The sequence below is a fragment of the Ipomoea triloba genome, chromosome 15, assembly GCF_003576645.1.
Source record: "Ipomoea triloba cultivar NCNSP0323 chromosome 15, ASM357664v1".
In the NCBI taxonomy this organism is placed as follows: domain Eukaryota; kingdom Viridiplantae; phylum Streptophyta; class Magnoliopsida; order Solanales; family Convolvulaceae; genus Ipomoea; species Ipomoea triloba.
The window spans coordinates 26,872,869-26,890,273 of NC_044930.1; the positions used below are offsets into that span (position 1 = coordinate 26,872,869).

Consider the following 17,405-nt stretch of genomic DNA (forward strand, 5'->3'; position numbering starts at 1 on the left):
ATCAAAGGTTTTTATTTGGATTCATGTCAGACCTATTGTCACATGGATGATAGAGAAACTAAGAGAGAGAAGGGTGGAGTTCTTCTGCAAATTAAGAGATATTTGTGGGCCTAAGAAAAAGGAAATATAAACAAAGCAAGTAACTGCCACGCGCTATGCGCGGCAGGTGCGCCTGATAGTTCAACTAATTTTTCTTTTTAAATTCAATTTTGTTCTGATTTTTTTTCATCCGTTCTCATTTTCTCTTTTCTAATCATACTAACAAAAACTCCTCAATAACCTTGAAATAACTCCACTACTAAGAATGCTCTTATAAATCAATCATATCATTCACTTGCACTGCAACAGATCAACCTAACAAACCTCCTTAATCAATTATATATTTCTTCGATTATTTCTTCGATTTTGTGGGTAAGCTAGCTAATTTTCTTGCTATAATATAATGTTAGAACCTCATTTCTTTCTGACTCTTTCTTTCCTCTTTCCAAGCATTAAGTCCCGAGCCTTAGCCCTTCCCCTCACAGTTGCCCTTTCCTCTCTTTCGAGCTCCAAGTACCGAGCTTTATCCCATCTCCCATCAACCTCCATATAGTCTAAATTTGTCACAAGCTTATAAATCAATCATATCATCCACTTGCACTGCAACAAATCACCCTAACAAACCTCATTAATTAGTCAATTATATGTTTTTAAAATTTTCAAAATTTTAGCCCACCTAGAAAGTTTATGCTATTTATTATTTCTTCGATTTTAATTTGTGGCTATAAAACCCCTAGCACTCAGCTCATTTCTATAATGAAATATCTCCATCTAAGCTAAACTAAGCCAAGCTAGCTAATTTTCTTGCTATAGTATAATGTTAAACCTCATTTCTTTTTGTCTCTTTCTTTCCTTCATCAGTTTCGTCCTGACACAATGGATGAAGCTGAAAACCGGCCAGAATTTGCCTCCCGGACCGACGAAGCTGCCACTCATCGGAAACATGCACCGTTTAGTAGGCGCAGTCCCATACGTTACCCTTAGAGACTTGTCCAAACAGTACGGCAAGGAACTCATGCACCTTCAACTCGGAGAAGTTTCTGTTGTGGTGGTCTCGTCAGCCGAGGTAGCCAAACTGTTCCTTAAAACTCACGACCTCGACTTCGCCAGTAGACCCAGAATTCTAGCCGGCGACGAGGTCTTTTACGAAAGGTCTGACCTCGTTTTTAGTCCTTACGGTGAGTACTGGAGGCAAATGCGTAAAGTTTGCATGACGGAACTCCTCAGTGCCAGAACCGTACGTTCCTTCAGCTACATCAGGCAAGATGAGAGCCATCGTCTATTGGATCGTGTCCGTTCATCATCCCGCGCTGGCAGGCCAATCAATATAGTTGATGAAGTCACGTCATTTATGAGCTCCGTAGTTTGTAGAGCTGCATTTGGTAAGACCAATCATGCCAATTTAGTCACCTAAGTGAAAATTTGTCACAAAAAATTAAGAATGGAGTCTCATTTGACAGTGTTGAGCAACTTCTCAAAATGAAAGATTCTTTGTGAGCAGTGAGTAAAAATATAATCTCTGTTTATCATGATTTACCCATTCACAAACTGTCCAGTTAGGGTGGGTGATTCCACCCTATCGTTACAATGATATCAATTTAGTATTTTAATCCTAAAATATTTTGAAACAACTGCCCATTAAATGATAGGATCGGATGCTTACAAAGAATTCACCACAATGGAGTAACTCTAAGGCCCTCCCCAATAAGGGGTTCATTCACATTTTTTAAAAAAGGTAGGTTGAGGCGGAAGGGAAAGAAGAAACAGAGAGAGTGTCAGAATACTTTGCAGGAGGAAGGAGTTTTGGAACAGTAACGTGGGCTCCACGGGAGGAAAAAGCACTGTGCCTCTAATTTTTTTTTTTTTAAGTTTTTGTTATTTTGTTTTGTTTTTTCCTTAGCTTTTTTTCCTTCCATCTCATTTTCCCTTTTCTAATCACACTTACAAAATCTCCTCAAAATCTACACCAAATTTCTAACTATTGGAGAAGGCCTAATGATTGTCAAGACTTAATTATGTATTCTTGCATATAGAACGAGTTGAATTGTTCATGATGGCTATTTTACATTATTATTATTATTATATATATTATTGGTAACTTTCTACTCCATCAATTGGGCTTGCAGGTAAGACACTGAACAGGACAGTAAGTGTGAAATACAAGCGGGTGCGAGTAGATATCTTAATTAAAGTATGTTGAAGCAAGTAAGTTTGGGAAGAAAGTATGTTGAAGCGATGCCATTGCCATTAATTATGAAATGTCACATTTAAAATATTAATTTAAATTGTGAGTGGTTTTAGGATGCTATACGTGTCATAGTATCCTTCACGAATTAAGCACACACATTTCAAGACTTTTGGAAAAAGAAAAATATTGGATGTTATTTATGTTCAAATTTGATTGGAGAAAAAAAAATGAATGAATAAATATCATGGTCCCCTGCTAAATTGAGCAATTAAAGTATGTCAAATCATAGGGGTATAAAATGAGAGTACAAATTGGGAGTACATGTAAAATTACTCTTTGAAAAAATCAAGATGTTAGCCTATGAAAGGTCATCGAAGCTAGAGAGTGAGCTAGAACATTAGCAGATCTGGGAACTAACCTAATAGAACAACAATCAAATGTGCAAATTAAATCCCGACAGGTATTGGTGGCAATGCCAACATAAGTGCACCTCGTGAGAATCCCATTGCTGGCTGCTACAAACTCGTCGAGTGGTGAGAGGAGAATGGCGTTGAATGTAGCCTTCCTCCAATAGAAACTAGGACAATTTCCTAAAGTAGCATCAATAAAGGAAGTTTTAGGAAAATACGTAGCCAGACTTTGTGGCCATCCAATTAAGAAGTGTCAGGCCTGTTTTCCAATCATTGCCAGGTTAAACACATGTAGATCCTTAAAACCCAGCCCCTCGAATTTCTTAGGAACACGCAGGCAGTCCCAAGCCATCCAATGAATTCCTCCATTATTCACGTCATCTGCTCCCCAGTCCCCACCAAAATCTATTCATAACTCTCTCAATCGCCAAGCATAGGGAGTCTGCGAGTAGAAAAACACTCATAAAATAATAAAGTAGGCATAACTTGGGCTACATTTTTTTAACAAAATTTCCTTTCTTGCTTGTGATAGGAGCCTCTTACTCCATGCACCAATCCTTTGCTTGATCTTATCCTCAATATAAGAAACTTATTTCTTCCCACAAAAGAGGGTAACCCCAAATATATATTTACCAAAGTTCTCACACCGGCTCGGCCCAATTAAGGGGCAAAATGCTGGCCAAATTGATTTTTCCATACAAGAGGGGGTTCAAACTCCCAACCTCTCTTAAGGGACAAGAATGCACGGCCACTCACGCCAACCAAGCTAGTTTCTCATAAGTTGTTAGGCACTACTTGATCACACTCTTGCTTCCTGAACATTGGCCTTAAAGAAAAGCAAACTATCATTTGCAAAAAACAAGTGTGAGATGGCAAGGGAACCTCTCGCCACCCTACGCCCATGAATAGATCCTTGAGCCTGAGCTTGCTGCAATAACAAAGATAGACCCTCAGCACAAATGATAAACAAATAGGGCGACAGGGGATCACCTTGTTTGAGTCCAGGTGAGGGAAGAACCTGCCCACTATTGACACCATTTATCATAATATTGTAAGAGATAGTAGTAAAACATTTCATAATCAATTCCACCCAACCTTTTGCGAAACCCAATGCATTTAGCATGCTACACAAGAAAACCCACTCCATACGATCATAGGCTTTAGCCATGTTTAACTTCAAAGTCCGCAGTCTACTTTTCAATATTGCTTTCTATTCAGAAAATGCCCAAGACTAATTGAAGCGTTAGTTTTACTTGCAATGATTTGACTAAAGTGGGTTAATCGTGTTTTTATACTCAACCCTAATTTATATGGAGTATATTTTTGTGTGTAAAGAGTCCAATTGAAATCCAAATGCAAATCTTTAATGTTCTCAATAAGAATCTGATGTAATGTTAGTGGTGATGGTGAAAACGGGTGTAAATGTCGAACCACGAGGATTGGGGTTTATGGCACATAGAAAGTCGTTACCTAAACTCTAGGCACGAAGGTCTTGGAATCCATAAGGATCTAAGCAAATCATATTTGGTTTTGAAGGTTTAACAACTAAAGTCTTTTTGGTGTTTTAGGATTAAAGGGAAGACAAGATTAAATCTAGGATTAAATTCAATTGGGAAAGATGAGTTAGACTAGGTGTATTACTCTCTTGATGCATTTGACACTTAGATTGGGGAAAGAACATTAACCCTAGGTTCTTGAGGCAAGCACTAAAGAATCCAAGTTCCCACAAGGATTAGAACAAGGGTTGCCCCATTCCCATGGTGTATCAACCCTAATTCTTTAAGAACAAAAGCTTTGTAAGCTCCAATCTACCCATATTTCCATAGAAGGGAAATTGGGTTTGAGATTGGGAAGGCTCAAATCTTCCATCCAATTCCCATTGTGATGGAAGATTTTCCAAAGACAAACAATAATCACTGCGCAATAATCATTGAAAGATAGAATAAATAACCCAACTCAAACTCAAGAACCCTAAATGGATGTTCATCCCCTTTATGCAATAATCACATAAATAGCATCAATAGAAGCAATAAACACCAAATCTAACCCATAAAAATGACTACTCACTCATATTTAAGGTAAACATAGCAACATTAAACAAGGAAATCATAAAAGTGCAATAAGAGTAAATAAGAGAAAAGAAGATGAAATGAGAGTTTTACTATTAAATGGTGAAGAAGAGTTGTTGGAATCCCTTCCAAATCCACAAAATAAAGCTTGCAATGTGTTCTCTAATGTAGATCTAGGCTATTCTAAGCTAAAAATTGTTATGGAAATAAGAGAGAGAAGTTCTACACTAGCTAGGGTTCGTAATATGTCAAAAATGCAGCAAAACATGCTCCCTCCTTGAGTGGGATCCTAAGCTACCAAAATTGATCCAAAGCAATTCAAAATGCTTCCTTTACCACTCGTTGTGAAGAATTTCACCTATAACCACAAAAACACACAACCAAGTAATAAATCTCACTCAAGCTAAGTATCAACACTTAACTACAAAAATAGATGAAAAAGGGGGTAAAAAGGTATTTAGAAATAGAGTCATCAAAATCAAACTTCCACCTTATCGTTAGAAACAAATCTTAATTTAGTGAGTCTTCTCATACACTAGATCAATACCATGGGATGGGTTTATGGGGTTCAACGAATAATCCGATGAATCCGGTAAACCTAGGTTTAAAAAAAAATATTAAAACTATGTGGGTGTAAATAATCATGACTTTTGTAAATTTTTAAAATGGTAGATTTTATGGGGGTTTATTCAATCATGACTTTCATATATAGATTTTTAAAGATTCTTATCAACTTTAAAAGTTGAGTGGTATTCAATTTAGACTTTGAAGGACTCTTTAAAAGTCTACCGGTATTGAATTCAGACTTTTAAAAACTTTTTAAAAGTATACTGGTATTCGATTTAGACTTTTATAGAGTCTTTAAATATCTAATGGTATTCAAAAAAATTATTAACTTTCATATTCGGTAGGATTTCGGTAGACTTTTTCTTCATTAATATAAATAGATGAAATCCAACCTTCCAACTCTAAATTTTTCAAAATTCTCTACAAACTTTTTTTTCCTGTATCTAAACCAGACAAATTTTTCATCAATTTTACGGTACATTTCAAACATTTCATAAATACTCATATACTTTGCTACGAAAAATTATTATTTGATGATGTATAGAGCATTTTTTTTTGTTGCGAACAGCAACAAGAATTTTCAACAGCAACAAAAAAAAAAAAAAAAAAAAAAAAAAAGATTCTGCGAGCAGCAACCTGCTGCAACCAACAACAAGTTGCTGCTGGTTGCAGCAAAATTTATAATTTACACTTTTTATTTAATTAATATAATTTTATATAATTGTTTGTTGATTAATTATTAACATATGTATTTGTGTTAAGTTGAATTTTTTGAGAGATTTGTATTTATTTTATAGTAATTATAAATGGGAGATGTTCATCAAGAAATGAGTAAATGTAAAACTAAAGTAAATGAAAATTATGCATTATGGGTACTTGAGGTGAATAATGAGTTGTTACAATTTATGATGGGATAGTAGTGGAGGTTTAAGCAAGTTATTTCTATTATTTTAATTTAATGGAATTCATCATTTTGATATTAAAATAAAAAATTGATATTTTAAAATGTATACATTAACAACATGTACTTTTGTTTATATCGATGATTGTCCGTAAATTTAAGCAAAGTACATATCCCATCGTATCCTCCAATATGGTTTAAATTTGTCAATTATATTTAACAATATACCACATTAGGAATGCAAATTGCAGTGCAACAAATAAATCAACCTAACAAAACTAATACAGTACGTCAATTAAATGTTTTTAAAATTTTCAAAATTTTAGCCAACCTTGAAATTAAAGGTCATGTAATTTATTATTTCTTCCCTTTTGTGGCTATAAAACCCCTAGCTCTCAGTCTAATGAAATATCTCCAACTAAGCTTAAGCTAAGCTAGCTAATTTTCTTGCTATAATATAATGGTAAGCCTCATTTCTTTCTGCCACTTTCTTTCCTTTATCAGTTTCGTCCTGATGAGACAATGGATGAAGCCGAAAAGCGGCCGGAAGTTGCCTCCCGGACCGACAAAGCTGCCACTTATCGGAAACATGCACAATTTAGTAGGCCCAATCCCACACGTTGCCCTTTTAGAGACTTGTCCAAACAGTACGGCAAGGACCTCATGCACCTTCAACTCGGAGAAATTTCTGTTGTGGTGGTCTCGTCAGCCGAGGTAGCCAAACTGTTCCTTAAAACTCACGACCTCGACTTCGTCAGTAGACCTAGAATTCTAGCCGGCGACGAGATCTTTTACGATAGATCTAACCTCGTTTTTAGTCCTTACAATGAGTACTGGAGGCAAATGCGTAAAGTTTGCATGACGGAACTCCTCAGTGCCAGAATCGTACGTTCCTTCAGCTATATCAGGCAAGATGAGAGCCATCGTCTGTTGGATCGTGTCCGTTCATTATCCGGCGCTGGCAGGCCAATCAATATAGTTGATGAAATCACCACATTTATGACCTCCGTAATTTGTCGAGCTGCATTTGGTAAGAGCAATCATGCCAATTTAGTTGCACATAGGTAACTCAACTAGTCACCTAAGTGAAATTTGTCACAAAAAATTAAGAGTCACACCCCACAACCTAGAGTTCCTTGTGGGCAGTAAAAAAAAAAAAGTATAACCATTGTTTATCATTATTTATCCCTCACAAATTATAGGGCTAGGATGTGACAAACTGTCAGACTGGGGTGAGGAAGCGCTAGAGTGGACGATTCCACCTTTTATCACAATCATCTTTTAATCTTAAAATATTATGAACCAGCTACCCATTAAATGAGAGAATCTGGTGCGCAAATGGGCGGAGCCAGTATGGGGCAACGACTCCCATTGCACCCCACCTCTCTCCTTTTATATATATATATATATATATATATATATATATATATATATAGCTAGAGAGAGTAAATGTTTAGATATAAGTAAATAATATAAATATAAATTACTAAAAAATGAAGTAGTTAGATGATTAAATATGTAGGTGTTGTAGTATATGTTAAGAGGTTAATTAAATCTCCTTATTTGATTAGTTTTTTCCTTCCAAAATATCTCATTTGTTTTAATCTTTTATCCATACTGGATGAAATTTCTGACTCCATCCACAAGGAATTCACCACATTGGGATAACTCTAATGGTTATTAGGAATTAATTTTGTGTTTTTGCATATGGAACCAGATGAACTGTCCCTGGCAATAATAATATTATTATTATTATTGGTAACTTTCTACTCCATCAATTGGTCTTGCAGGTATGACACTGAACAGGATAGAAGAGTTGGTAAAGGTTTTGAACGAAATAATGATCCTGGCGAGTAGCTTTAGCGTGGCTGATACATTTCCCTCTCGGAAAATCCTTCACTTTCTGACCGGAGAAAAGAGAAGGATGGTGAAAGTTGGGCAAAAGACAGATGAAATCATGGGAGACATCATAAAGGAGCACAGAAACAACTTAGGCAGTGGGAAAACGGGTAGTGGAGAATCAGGTAGTGAGGACATAGTTGATGTCCTCATAAAGCTAAAGGATAGCGACAGTCTTCCAATGTCTATCACAGACGACAACATCAAAGCTGTTATTCTCGTATGTGCACTCGTACATAATATAATCTCTCTTCCTTTTGTTATATTTAATGCCTTTAGTTAAATTTTACTACTCCTGTGACCAGTTGAACTGTCCATATTAATTATCCGATAAGGTGGGTGGGAATGTATGTAGGACTTGTTTGCAGGAGCAGTGGACACATCAAAGACAACCACCGTGTGCGCAATGGTGGAAATGGTGAAGAATCCGAGGGTGTTGGCGAAAGCACAAGCCCAAGTAAGGGAAGTTTTCAAAGGGAAAGAAAAGGTAGAAGAGAGCGATATGGAAAAGCTGTCATACTTGAATCTAGTGATCAAAGAAACTCTGAGGCTTCATCCCCCAGGTTCTGTGATATACAGGGAGAACAACAAAGAAAGTGTGATTTGTGGATACACCATTCCGCCCCGAACAAGAGTTCTTATCAATGCCTGGGCCATCGGCAGGGATCCCCAGTACTGGGAAGACCCGGAGAGCTTTAAACCAGAGAGATTCGAAAATGACCCAATGGATTTCACTGGAAATCAGTTCAAATATATGCCATTTGGGAGTGGAAGGAGGATCTGCCCTGGTATTTCATTTGGTTTAGCAAATGTTTGCACTCCTTTGGCACACTTGCTTTACCACTTTGATTGGGAACTCCCTCATGGAACCACACCTCATACCTTGAAGCTCTCAGAGCTGCCTGGATTAGCCATAGGAGTAAAGAATGACATTTTCTTCATTGCTGCTCCTCCTCCTGCTGCTTAACTATCTTTAAATAAATAAAATTTATTATATATGGAAGATGAGGATCGCGTTCAGGTGCGAACTGGCCGCCCAGGAGAGAACTGCGGACGAATCACAGTGCGCCAGGTGTCCGGAATGTAGTTGCACCTAACGTTATAACTAGGTGCACTTCATGTTATAACTAGGTGCACATAGGTGTACCTAGGTGCATAAATGTTAACAAGGTAAATTACTTGCACCTGCAAGTGAAAATAGGTGCACACGTGCAAGTAAAATGTATTACAAGTGCAAGTAAATTATATAATGAGCATCAATACTAAGTGCACCTAATGTTATAACTAGGTGCACCTATTGCTATAACTAGGTGCACATAGGTTGCAACCAGGTGCATGAATGTTAACAAAGTAAATTACTTGAACAAGTGCAAGAAAAATGTATTGCAGATGCAAGTAAAATGTATTACAGGTGCAAGTGAATTGTACAGTGAGTATCAATACTAAGTGCACCTAATGTTATAACTAGGTGCAACCTATGTTATAACTAGGTGCACCTAGGTTGCACCCAAGTGCATGAATATTAACAAGGTAAATTACTTGCATTTGTAAGTGAAAGTATTTGCGAAAATAGGTGCACGAATATTAATAAGGTAAATTACTTGCACTTATAAGTGAAAATATGTGTGAAAATAGGTGCACTTGTAAGTGAAAATAGGTGCACTTGTAAGTGATACTAGGTGCACTTTTAAGTGAAACTGGGTGCACCAAAGTTCCAGTTATTTACGAAAATGCCACCGCATCATTTTTTTAAAATTGCATCTGATTCGTTGATCTGGACACGTGGACGACTGTGGAGCGTTCTCATTTCCTACCTGGGCGAGAGTTCGCACGAGAATGCAACCCTGGAAGATGATATACTGAAGAATAAATTGAAGTATTGTACACTTGATATTATTTAGCAGGGCGGTTCCATTAAAATTAGGAGTCATGTCCTTTATCATTTTTACTAATTCTTTCACGCGTATTTGGTGAATAGGATAATACTCAATGTTTATTTTTAAATAAGAACTTCAAAGTATATCAATACAAGATTACATATGAGATGTTTATGCATATATAATTGAATGTTGAATTTAATTTGTTTATTTAAATTGATAATTCAAAGTATATGAATGCAAGATAATATATGAGAGGTTGATATTATAAATAAAACGATGTCATTAAGGTGCGCGATTGTTTTGCTTAAGGTGCGTGGTTATTTACTTAAGGTGAGTAGTTGTGTGAAACTTAAGGTCCGTCAACCTGAAGCTTGTGCGTGTTTTTCTTCTTAAGGTGCGCGGTTTGTGTGCTTAAGGTGCGTCAGTTGTTGAAACTTAAGGTGCGTTGGCCTAAGGCTTTAGGTGAGTGGTTTAACTTCTTAAGGTGTGTTGTTCCCCTTCTTAAGGTGCTTCAGTTTGAAGCTTTAAGACACTTTTTTTTTGCAATTCCAAAACACAACCAATATTCTTTATAAGATTTTCTCTACAAAGTCATATTTATATTAATCCAACTTAAGTGCGTAGATTAGAAGCATAAGGTGCAATCAGTTTAGAATTTTTTAAAAATATTATTGATCACCGCACGACCGCACAGAAATCTTTAACCGCATCTGAACCCTTCCATATATATATATAAAGTGAGTAATTGTTGGTGTAATTGTTTGTTGAAATAAATAGTTCATATTATTTTTATTTTAGTTTTTTTTTTGGGAAAAGGGTCAAATAAGCCCTCCAACTTTACCTAAGAAGTCAATTAAGCCCCTAAGCATTTTAAAGTAGCAATTAGGCCCATCAACAATGTATTTTGGTGCAAAAAAGTTCAAAAACGGTTAGTGACATGTGATAACAGGTCACTAAGATTCCGATCAAATTTCCAGCGAAATTTTGGGCACAGCAGTCGTCAGCGACCATCTACGGTCGCCGGTGAATCACTGGAGAAGGCAATCACTGGGTTGCTTTCTCCGGTGAGAGAAGGCAACCACTGGGTTGCCTTCTCCGGTGAGAAGGCGACAAGGCAACCCAGGGGTTGCCTTCTCCGGTAATTCACCGGCGACCGTAGATGGCCGCTGGCGACTGCTGTGCCTAAAATTTCACCGGAAATTTAACCGGAATCTTAGTGACCTGTGATAACATGTCACTAACTGGTTTGTAGACTTTTTTGCACCAAAACACATTGTTGATGGACCTAATTGCTACTTTAAAATGTTTAGGGGCTTAATTGACTTCTTATGTAAAGTTGGAGAGATTATTTGACCATTTTTCCTTTTTTTTTTTTCTACTTTGCCCTCTATTATATCAATTACTTTTTCTAAATACCCCTACATTCTGTCAATGTAAATTTTAGTAACGAAATATTCCGTTAATATTCTTAACTTACTCATTGATTTTCATAAGAAATATCTTAAGTTCGAACAACATCCCAACCAAAATTGACATAATTATTAAACAAATACAATGAATATGTTAGAGTGTATAAAAAAATACAATATAAAATTTAACATGAGCTTTGGTGAATTAATTAGAATCACTCATTGGCATTGATGTAACTATACACCTAATTTACAATATATATTCAACACATAAGAAACTATGCCTATTAGATCATTGTCTTTTTGGGAAAGGAGGAATTGGTTCTGTTTTTGAATGTGCATTGCGCAGAGGCACTAAAATTGCAGTGAAGCACATCAGGGACTAGATCAAATCAAGAATTCATTTCTGACGAAAGTGACAACAAGAGGAAGGATACATCACGCCAATTAATAGAATTTTGTGTTGCAAAAATTATTCTTAGATACTATCCACTAAGGGTGCTTCACTCTAAAACTACCATTGCACCAATTAATCCAACATTTCTTCCGATCCACATGTCATAGTTATGCATTCTTGAAATTTTTACTTTTATAAAAAAAATTGATAATCTTCCATTGATATATGAAGAATACTGAATGATACTTTGATAAATTTTAAAACACTAATTTAAAAATACACGTTAGGCATTAGACTATTCGCGCAATCACTATAAAGTGGATTTACACTTGCTACATATCACATTATAATGAATTAGACTAATTAAAAATCCTGATTTAGTAAAAGGGAATTAAAGTGAATTAGACTATAAAAATTAGTGTTAATTTTTTAAGTGATTTATTCTCGTTTATTTTTTAAATGAAAAAAAAAAACTATTACATTTGGAAAACACTAATGAACCATACCCCTTGGTTAGTTTTTTTATAGTAAACAACTTTTTTTTTATATGTGGGACTCACTTTTTTAGAATGGAAATAGACATTTGAAGAATGTAAAAAAAAAAAAATTAAAAAAATTAAAAAAAAAAGATTAATGAGAAAAATTTCCCATATAAGTACAACTTATATAATTAAAAGATTTATGATTTTTTTAAAACTTACTATCACTTAAGAAATCGCTTAAGTTATCTTAATTACTCATCCTCTACTATTTTTGTCAAGTGAAAAAATGTGGAGCTTTTAGGAGAAGAAAATTTCACCTTTTTTGGGCAAGAAATTATTTTGAAAAATAATAATATTAGTTTCAAAGGTCACACTATGGTTTAAACTCATGATTATTTATAGTTTTTATTAGTGTTGCAAAAATCCCGCTAAGGCACCGATTAATCGGCGCGCCTACGCGTTAGGCGCCGTCCACCCGCCTAGCATAACACCATAACCAGTGGTCTAGGCGGCCAACCGGCTAGGCGACCGCCTAAGACCCGACTAGGCCGCCCAAGCACTGTCTAGGCCACTTTGGTGCTGACTGCCTAGGCCGACTAGGCCGATTAGCTATTGTTCTTTTTTTTTATGAGTTATTTTACTCAAAACGACATTATTTTGAGTAAATAACCCTAAATTGTTCATACTCTAGATTTTTTTAGGTTACTATTTAATATTTTAGTATTAACTATTAAAGTTTTAAATATATTAGTATAATTATTAGTCTTTAAAAATTTTAAACAAATTTTTAAAAAATAAAAATAAAAATAAAAATTACACAGCGCCTAGGCACCGACTAATCTTCGCCTAGCAATTTTTTCAACCATGATTTTTATTAATTATGTTGTCTCTCAATTTTGACTTGATTTTGTACATAATAAATAATATGTAATATAAACAATCAGTTGCCGTCTTAGCTCAGTGGTAGAGCGCGTGGCTTTTAACCACGTGGTCGTGGGTTTGATCCCCACAGACGGCGTTTTTTACCGCGGCCCACCCAAATCATTCTTATGATTAATTAAACTAATTTGACACGGTAGCCCACTGGACAATAATTAAGCCCGCAATCGAAGTGAGTAATTTTATTTTCTCTCCAAAATAATTTCTGTGGCCCGCCCGAAATCATTCTTAGTCTAAATTAGACTAATTCGACACGGTAGCCCACTGGGCTATAATTAAGCCTGCAATCAAAGTGAGTGTAATTCTCTTTTCTCTCTAAAATAATAATTTCTTTATATACAAAAACTTATGAACTTTATAGAGACTCCATCAAACAAATTTTTCATTTATTCTTACCCATTTTTAATTCGATCATATATACATTTATAAAATAAAAAATAAAAGTTATCCGTTTCTTTTGCTACGAACAAGTTGTGTTCATACTTCATAGCAAAAACTTATTGCTCCAAACAACAACAAAATTTTGCTGTTGTTTGTAGCAACATATTTCTTGTTGTGTGTAAGAAAAGTATCCTCACACCGGATATCATCTCAAAATTGTGTCAAAAAGTATGTTTGTTAATGACAAAATATGTCAAGTGTTTGAGCCAAAAACCTTGTGGTCTAATGGCATCCAGTGTCCCAATTAACACTCTCACATGGATGATGGGAGTGGGTTCGAGCCTTAGTAGAGGCAACTGTTGACTCTATGTGCTTCATTAGGTAGGTTGAGAAAGTAACTATGAACAGATACTATAGTTGACTCTATGTGTGCTTCATTAGGTTTTAGGTTGAGAAAGGAGAAAGTAAGTAACTATGAACAGATGCGCTTCATTAGGTTTAACTATGTGTAGTTGACTCTATGTTGAGAAAGTAAGTAATTATGAACAGATACTGGGGAGTTTGCACTAGTACAAAAAAGGTACAAAAACATTAAGAACACTCAAGTAACAAATAATGAATAAGGCAAGTACAAACAATAGGTAAAGAAAGAAGTTTACATTGTAACAAAATCATTAAGAACACTCAAGTAACAAATAATGAATAAGGCAAGTACTACATTGTAACAAAGTCATTAAGAACACTCAAGTAACAAACAATGAATAAGGCAAGTACAAACAATAGGTAAAGAAAGAAGTTTGCACTAGTACAAAAAAGGTCAAAAGGTCATAGGTTACACCTGCAAAAGTGTTTTCGCTACACCTCTACAGGTGTAACCTATGCTAAAAGGTAATTAAGGCTTTCCGCGGAAAGCATATAATTTTCTTTTTTATATATATAAATAAATACTTTGCACGGCACCTGGTCTCTTTGGGTGTCGCGTAAAGTTTGGGATCCATCTTTTAATTTAATTTTTATTTTTATTTTTGATAATACACTACATATGTTTAAACAGGTGCAGTGTAAAGTGATGCTTATATGGTCAATTTTGTACTAGTGTTGAACTAGACTAGCCCTCGCATAGATGCAATGAGATTTCTTGGGATTAAGATCATGCAAAGACTTAGCAAGGATTAAGATGTAACAACTTTACAATGGGAGTGTTTGGCAAATAGTTGATACTTGTTAGTCAATTGGATTAGCAGGTTTGACTAGCTGATATCATTAGCTAGTTAGTTGTAGATAAATCTTAAGAACCTTGTGGTCCAGTGACATCAAACCCTTCCCTTTATACGAGAGGTGGTGGGTTCGAGCCTCACAAATACTGCATTCTAATAGAGTTAGTAGTATTAAAAAAAATTAAAAAAAAAAGTAATAACTTATTACATGCAAAATGACATTTTTAAGATTTTTTTTTCAAAAAACTGAATAGCTTTTTAAATTTTAGCATTTTAGAGCAATAAGTTGTTACAAAAAATTGATTAACCAAACACTCATTGATTGTTTAAGCAAGTCAAACAGCTAATGGTGGCTAAACAAGCCAAAATTGGTTGCTAAGCTAACTATGTTAACAAATAGGGTCAATGTCTTTCTCATGGCCATTATTGAATTACCAATTAGCATTGAATCCCATTCTCATAGCAATTCATTCCTAATTTGACCTTTTTTTCAAACAATTAACATTCAATTCTTCTTTCACTCTTGTTTTCCCAAAGCAATATTGGAAATATGAGTAGCATAGCTATAGTGATGCCATATTCTCATAGCAACAACACACTTCCAATATCCTCGGGTATAATTGGGTCCTAATCATACAAAAGTCTATACAAAACACTTAACTCGCAACAAGAACATTATCTAATTTTATACGTCTTTTTATGCAATGGAAGTCACACAATAATCTATAACAAAAAATATTCAATCTAAATCTCAATAGGAAATCTAACTATTCATTATTTGTATTGAAAAATGAAAGCACAATGTAATTACATGTATTAAAAGCACAATTGAAATGGAAGTAATTGAAATGTACGTAGGTAAAGAAAACTTAGCTTTGATTCAATGTAGATTAAAGATACAAACTTAGTTTAAAATTGAAATTGAATTGCAATCTTGAATTGAAATCTAACATAACCATATTCTAGGTGGAGAGATGTTAGAAAAGTTTTAAACGTGTATTATATTTAAAAAAAAATTAAGAATAAAACAATACGTGTCTTTACTTAGATAGTAAAGACGCATTGTCTAAAATAATAATAATAATAATAATAATAATAATAATAATAATAATAATAATAGACGTTTTTACTGTGGTAATAAATAAGCCTAGTAAAAGTTGTTTACAAAATCAGGCATCTTTAGTTACAAGTTACAATTGTTTGCAAAAAAAAATAAAAAAAAATAAAAAAAAAAAGATGCCTATTGTTACATTTTTTAAGGTCAACTTCACAGTGCAATCTTTTAGCTCACAAATCCAGAAACTTCCCAGCCAAGCCCATGGTTTTTGTTTTGGGGTTATCCCAAGCTGAATTTTTTTGACTTGAAAGAATGAAAGTCCAAATTACTCTAATTTTTACATTCTATTTTCTCATATTTTAATTTATGAAATAATACTAGAAAATATATATTTCAGTTCTATCCCTCGTTTCTGCAATCATTATTGCATAGACCATGGTCCACACAGTTGTGTGGACCAAAAATAAAAAGTACATTATTTTTGTACTGATGGTACATTATTTTTGTACTGTGATACATTATTTTAGGGTATATTATTTTTGTACTGAAGGTACATTATTTGATATATACTATCAAATAATGTATCTACAATACAAAAATAACGTACCTTCAATACAAAAATAATGTACTTTTTATTTTTGGTCTACACAGCTGCGTGGACCATGGTCCATGCAATAATTTGCCTCGTTTCTGTTCATTGGCCATCACAAACGACTAATGAAGAAAGAAAATGGACCGTAAGCCAAACAGAGTTCCAAAGGGAACTAGGAAGTGACATTTTTAGATGGATTTGAGGAAAAGGTTTGAAATTTCAATACATTTTTTTCTTGACCCACGAGGATGGACAAAATATAAGTGAATGAAAATATTCATTTTTAACTAAAACAAGAAAAGAGAAAGAGTATTTTCAAAAAAAAAAAAAAAGAGAAAGAGTTAATACTTAATTTAGCCTCAACTATATTGATTTTTTTCGATTTAGTTCTAAACGACTTTATGTGATTATTTAGGTCTTTGACTTTGATATTTTATCAATTTGAGTCCTCTGTTAAGATAGTTTAGCTTAGTAATTTCATCTCTATTAATACCTAATAATTTTGTTCTCGATTATAGCAGTTTTACCGAAATTAGTCTTCGCCGACTATAGTGGTTTTATATAATTTAGTCCTTGACTATAGTAATTTTTTTATTTAGTCTTTGATTTAAATAGTCCATGACTCAATTGAATAAAACCATCAAAGTCTGAAGACTTAATTAAGTATTAAAAAAAATGTTTAGGTTAAATAAAAAAAATCACTATAATCAATAACCGACTAAATTGGTATCAACTCAAAAAAGACACACGTTAGGTTTATTTTGGGTAGATATCTTTTATTTTTTTAAATCTTTCTTTCGTTGTTTTTAATCTCAATGCAACTATCTAACCTAGTAGTAGTTATATATATATATATATATATATATATATATATATATATAGGGGCGTTCATGTGCGGCCTGGTCATTAGGTGTAACCGTGCGGCCTATTTTCAGTCATTAGATCATATATATATGTGTTAGAAACACATGTGTTAAA

At 34.4% G+C, this 17,405-nt stretch overlaps 2 protein-coding genes and 1 non-coding gene across 3 annotated transcripts; all 3 read left to right on the forward strand.

The window, feature by feature from the left end:
• Positions 1-853: 853 nt before the first annotated feature.
• Positions 854-1,774, forward strand: LOC116007667 (cytochrome P450 71D6-like). The gene is made up of 2 exons (XM_031248404.1): positions 854-1,421; positions 1,689-1,774. The coding sequence occupies exons 1-2, from the start codon at positions 857-859 to the stop codon at positions 1,724-1,726; spliced, it is 603 nt and encodes a 200-aa protein (XP_031104264.1). The 5' UTR covers positions 854-856; the 3' UTR covers positions 1,727-1,774.
• Positions 1,775-8,079: 6,305 nt separating this feature from the next.
• LOC116007666 (premnaspirodiene oxygenase-like) lies at positions 8,080-9,040 on the forward strand. Its single transcript, XM_031248403.1, has 2 exons — positions 8,080-8,293; positions 8,429-9,040. Exons 1-2 carry the CDS (start codon positions 8,099-8,101, stop codon positions 9,038-9,040), a joined length of 807 nt encoding a protein of 268 aa, XP_031104263.1. The 5' UTR covers positions 8,080-8,098.
• Positions 9,041-13,187: 4,147 nt separating this feature from the next.
• Positions 13,188-13,259, forward strand: TRNAK-UUU. Its single transcript has one exon. It is a non-coding gene; the product is annotated as a tRNA-Lys (tRNA).
• Positions 13,260-17,405: the final 4,146 nt, after the last annotated feature.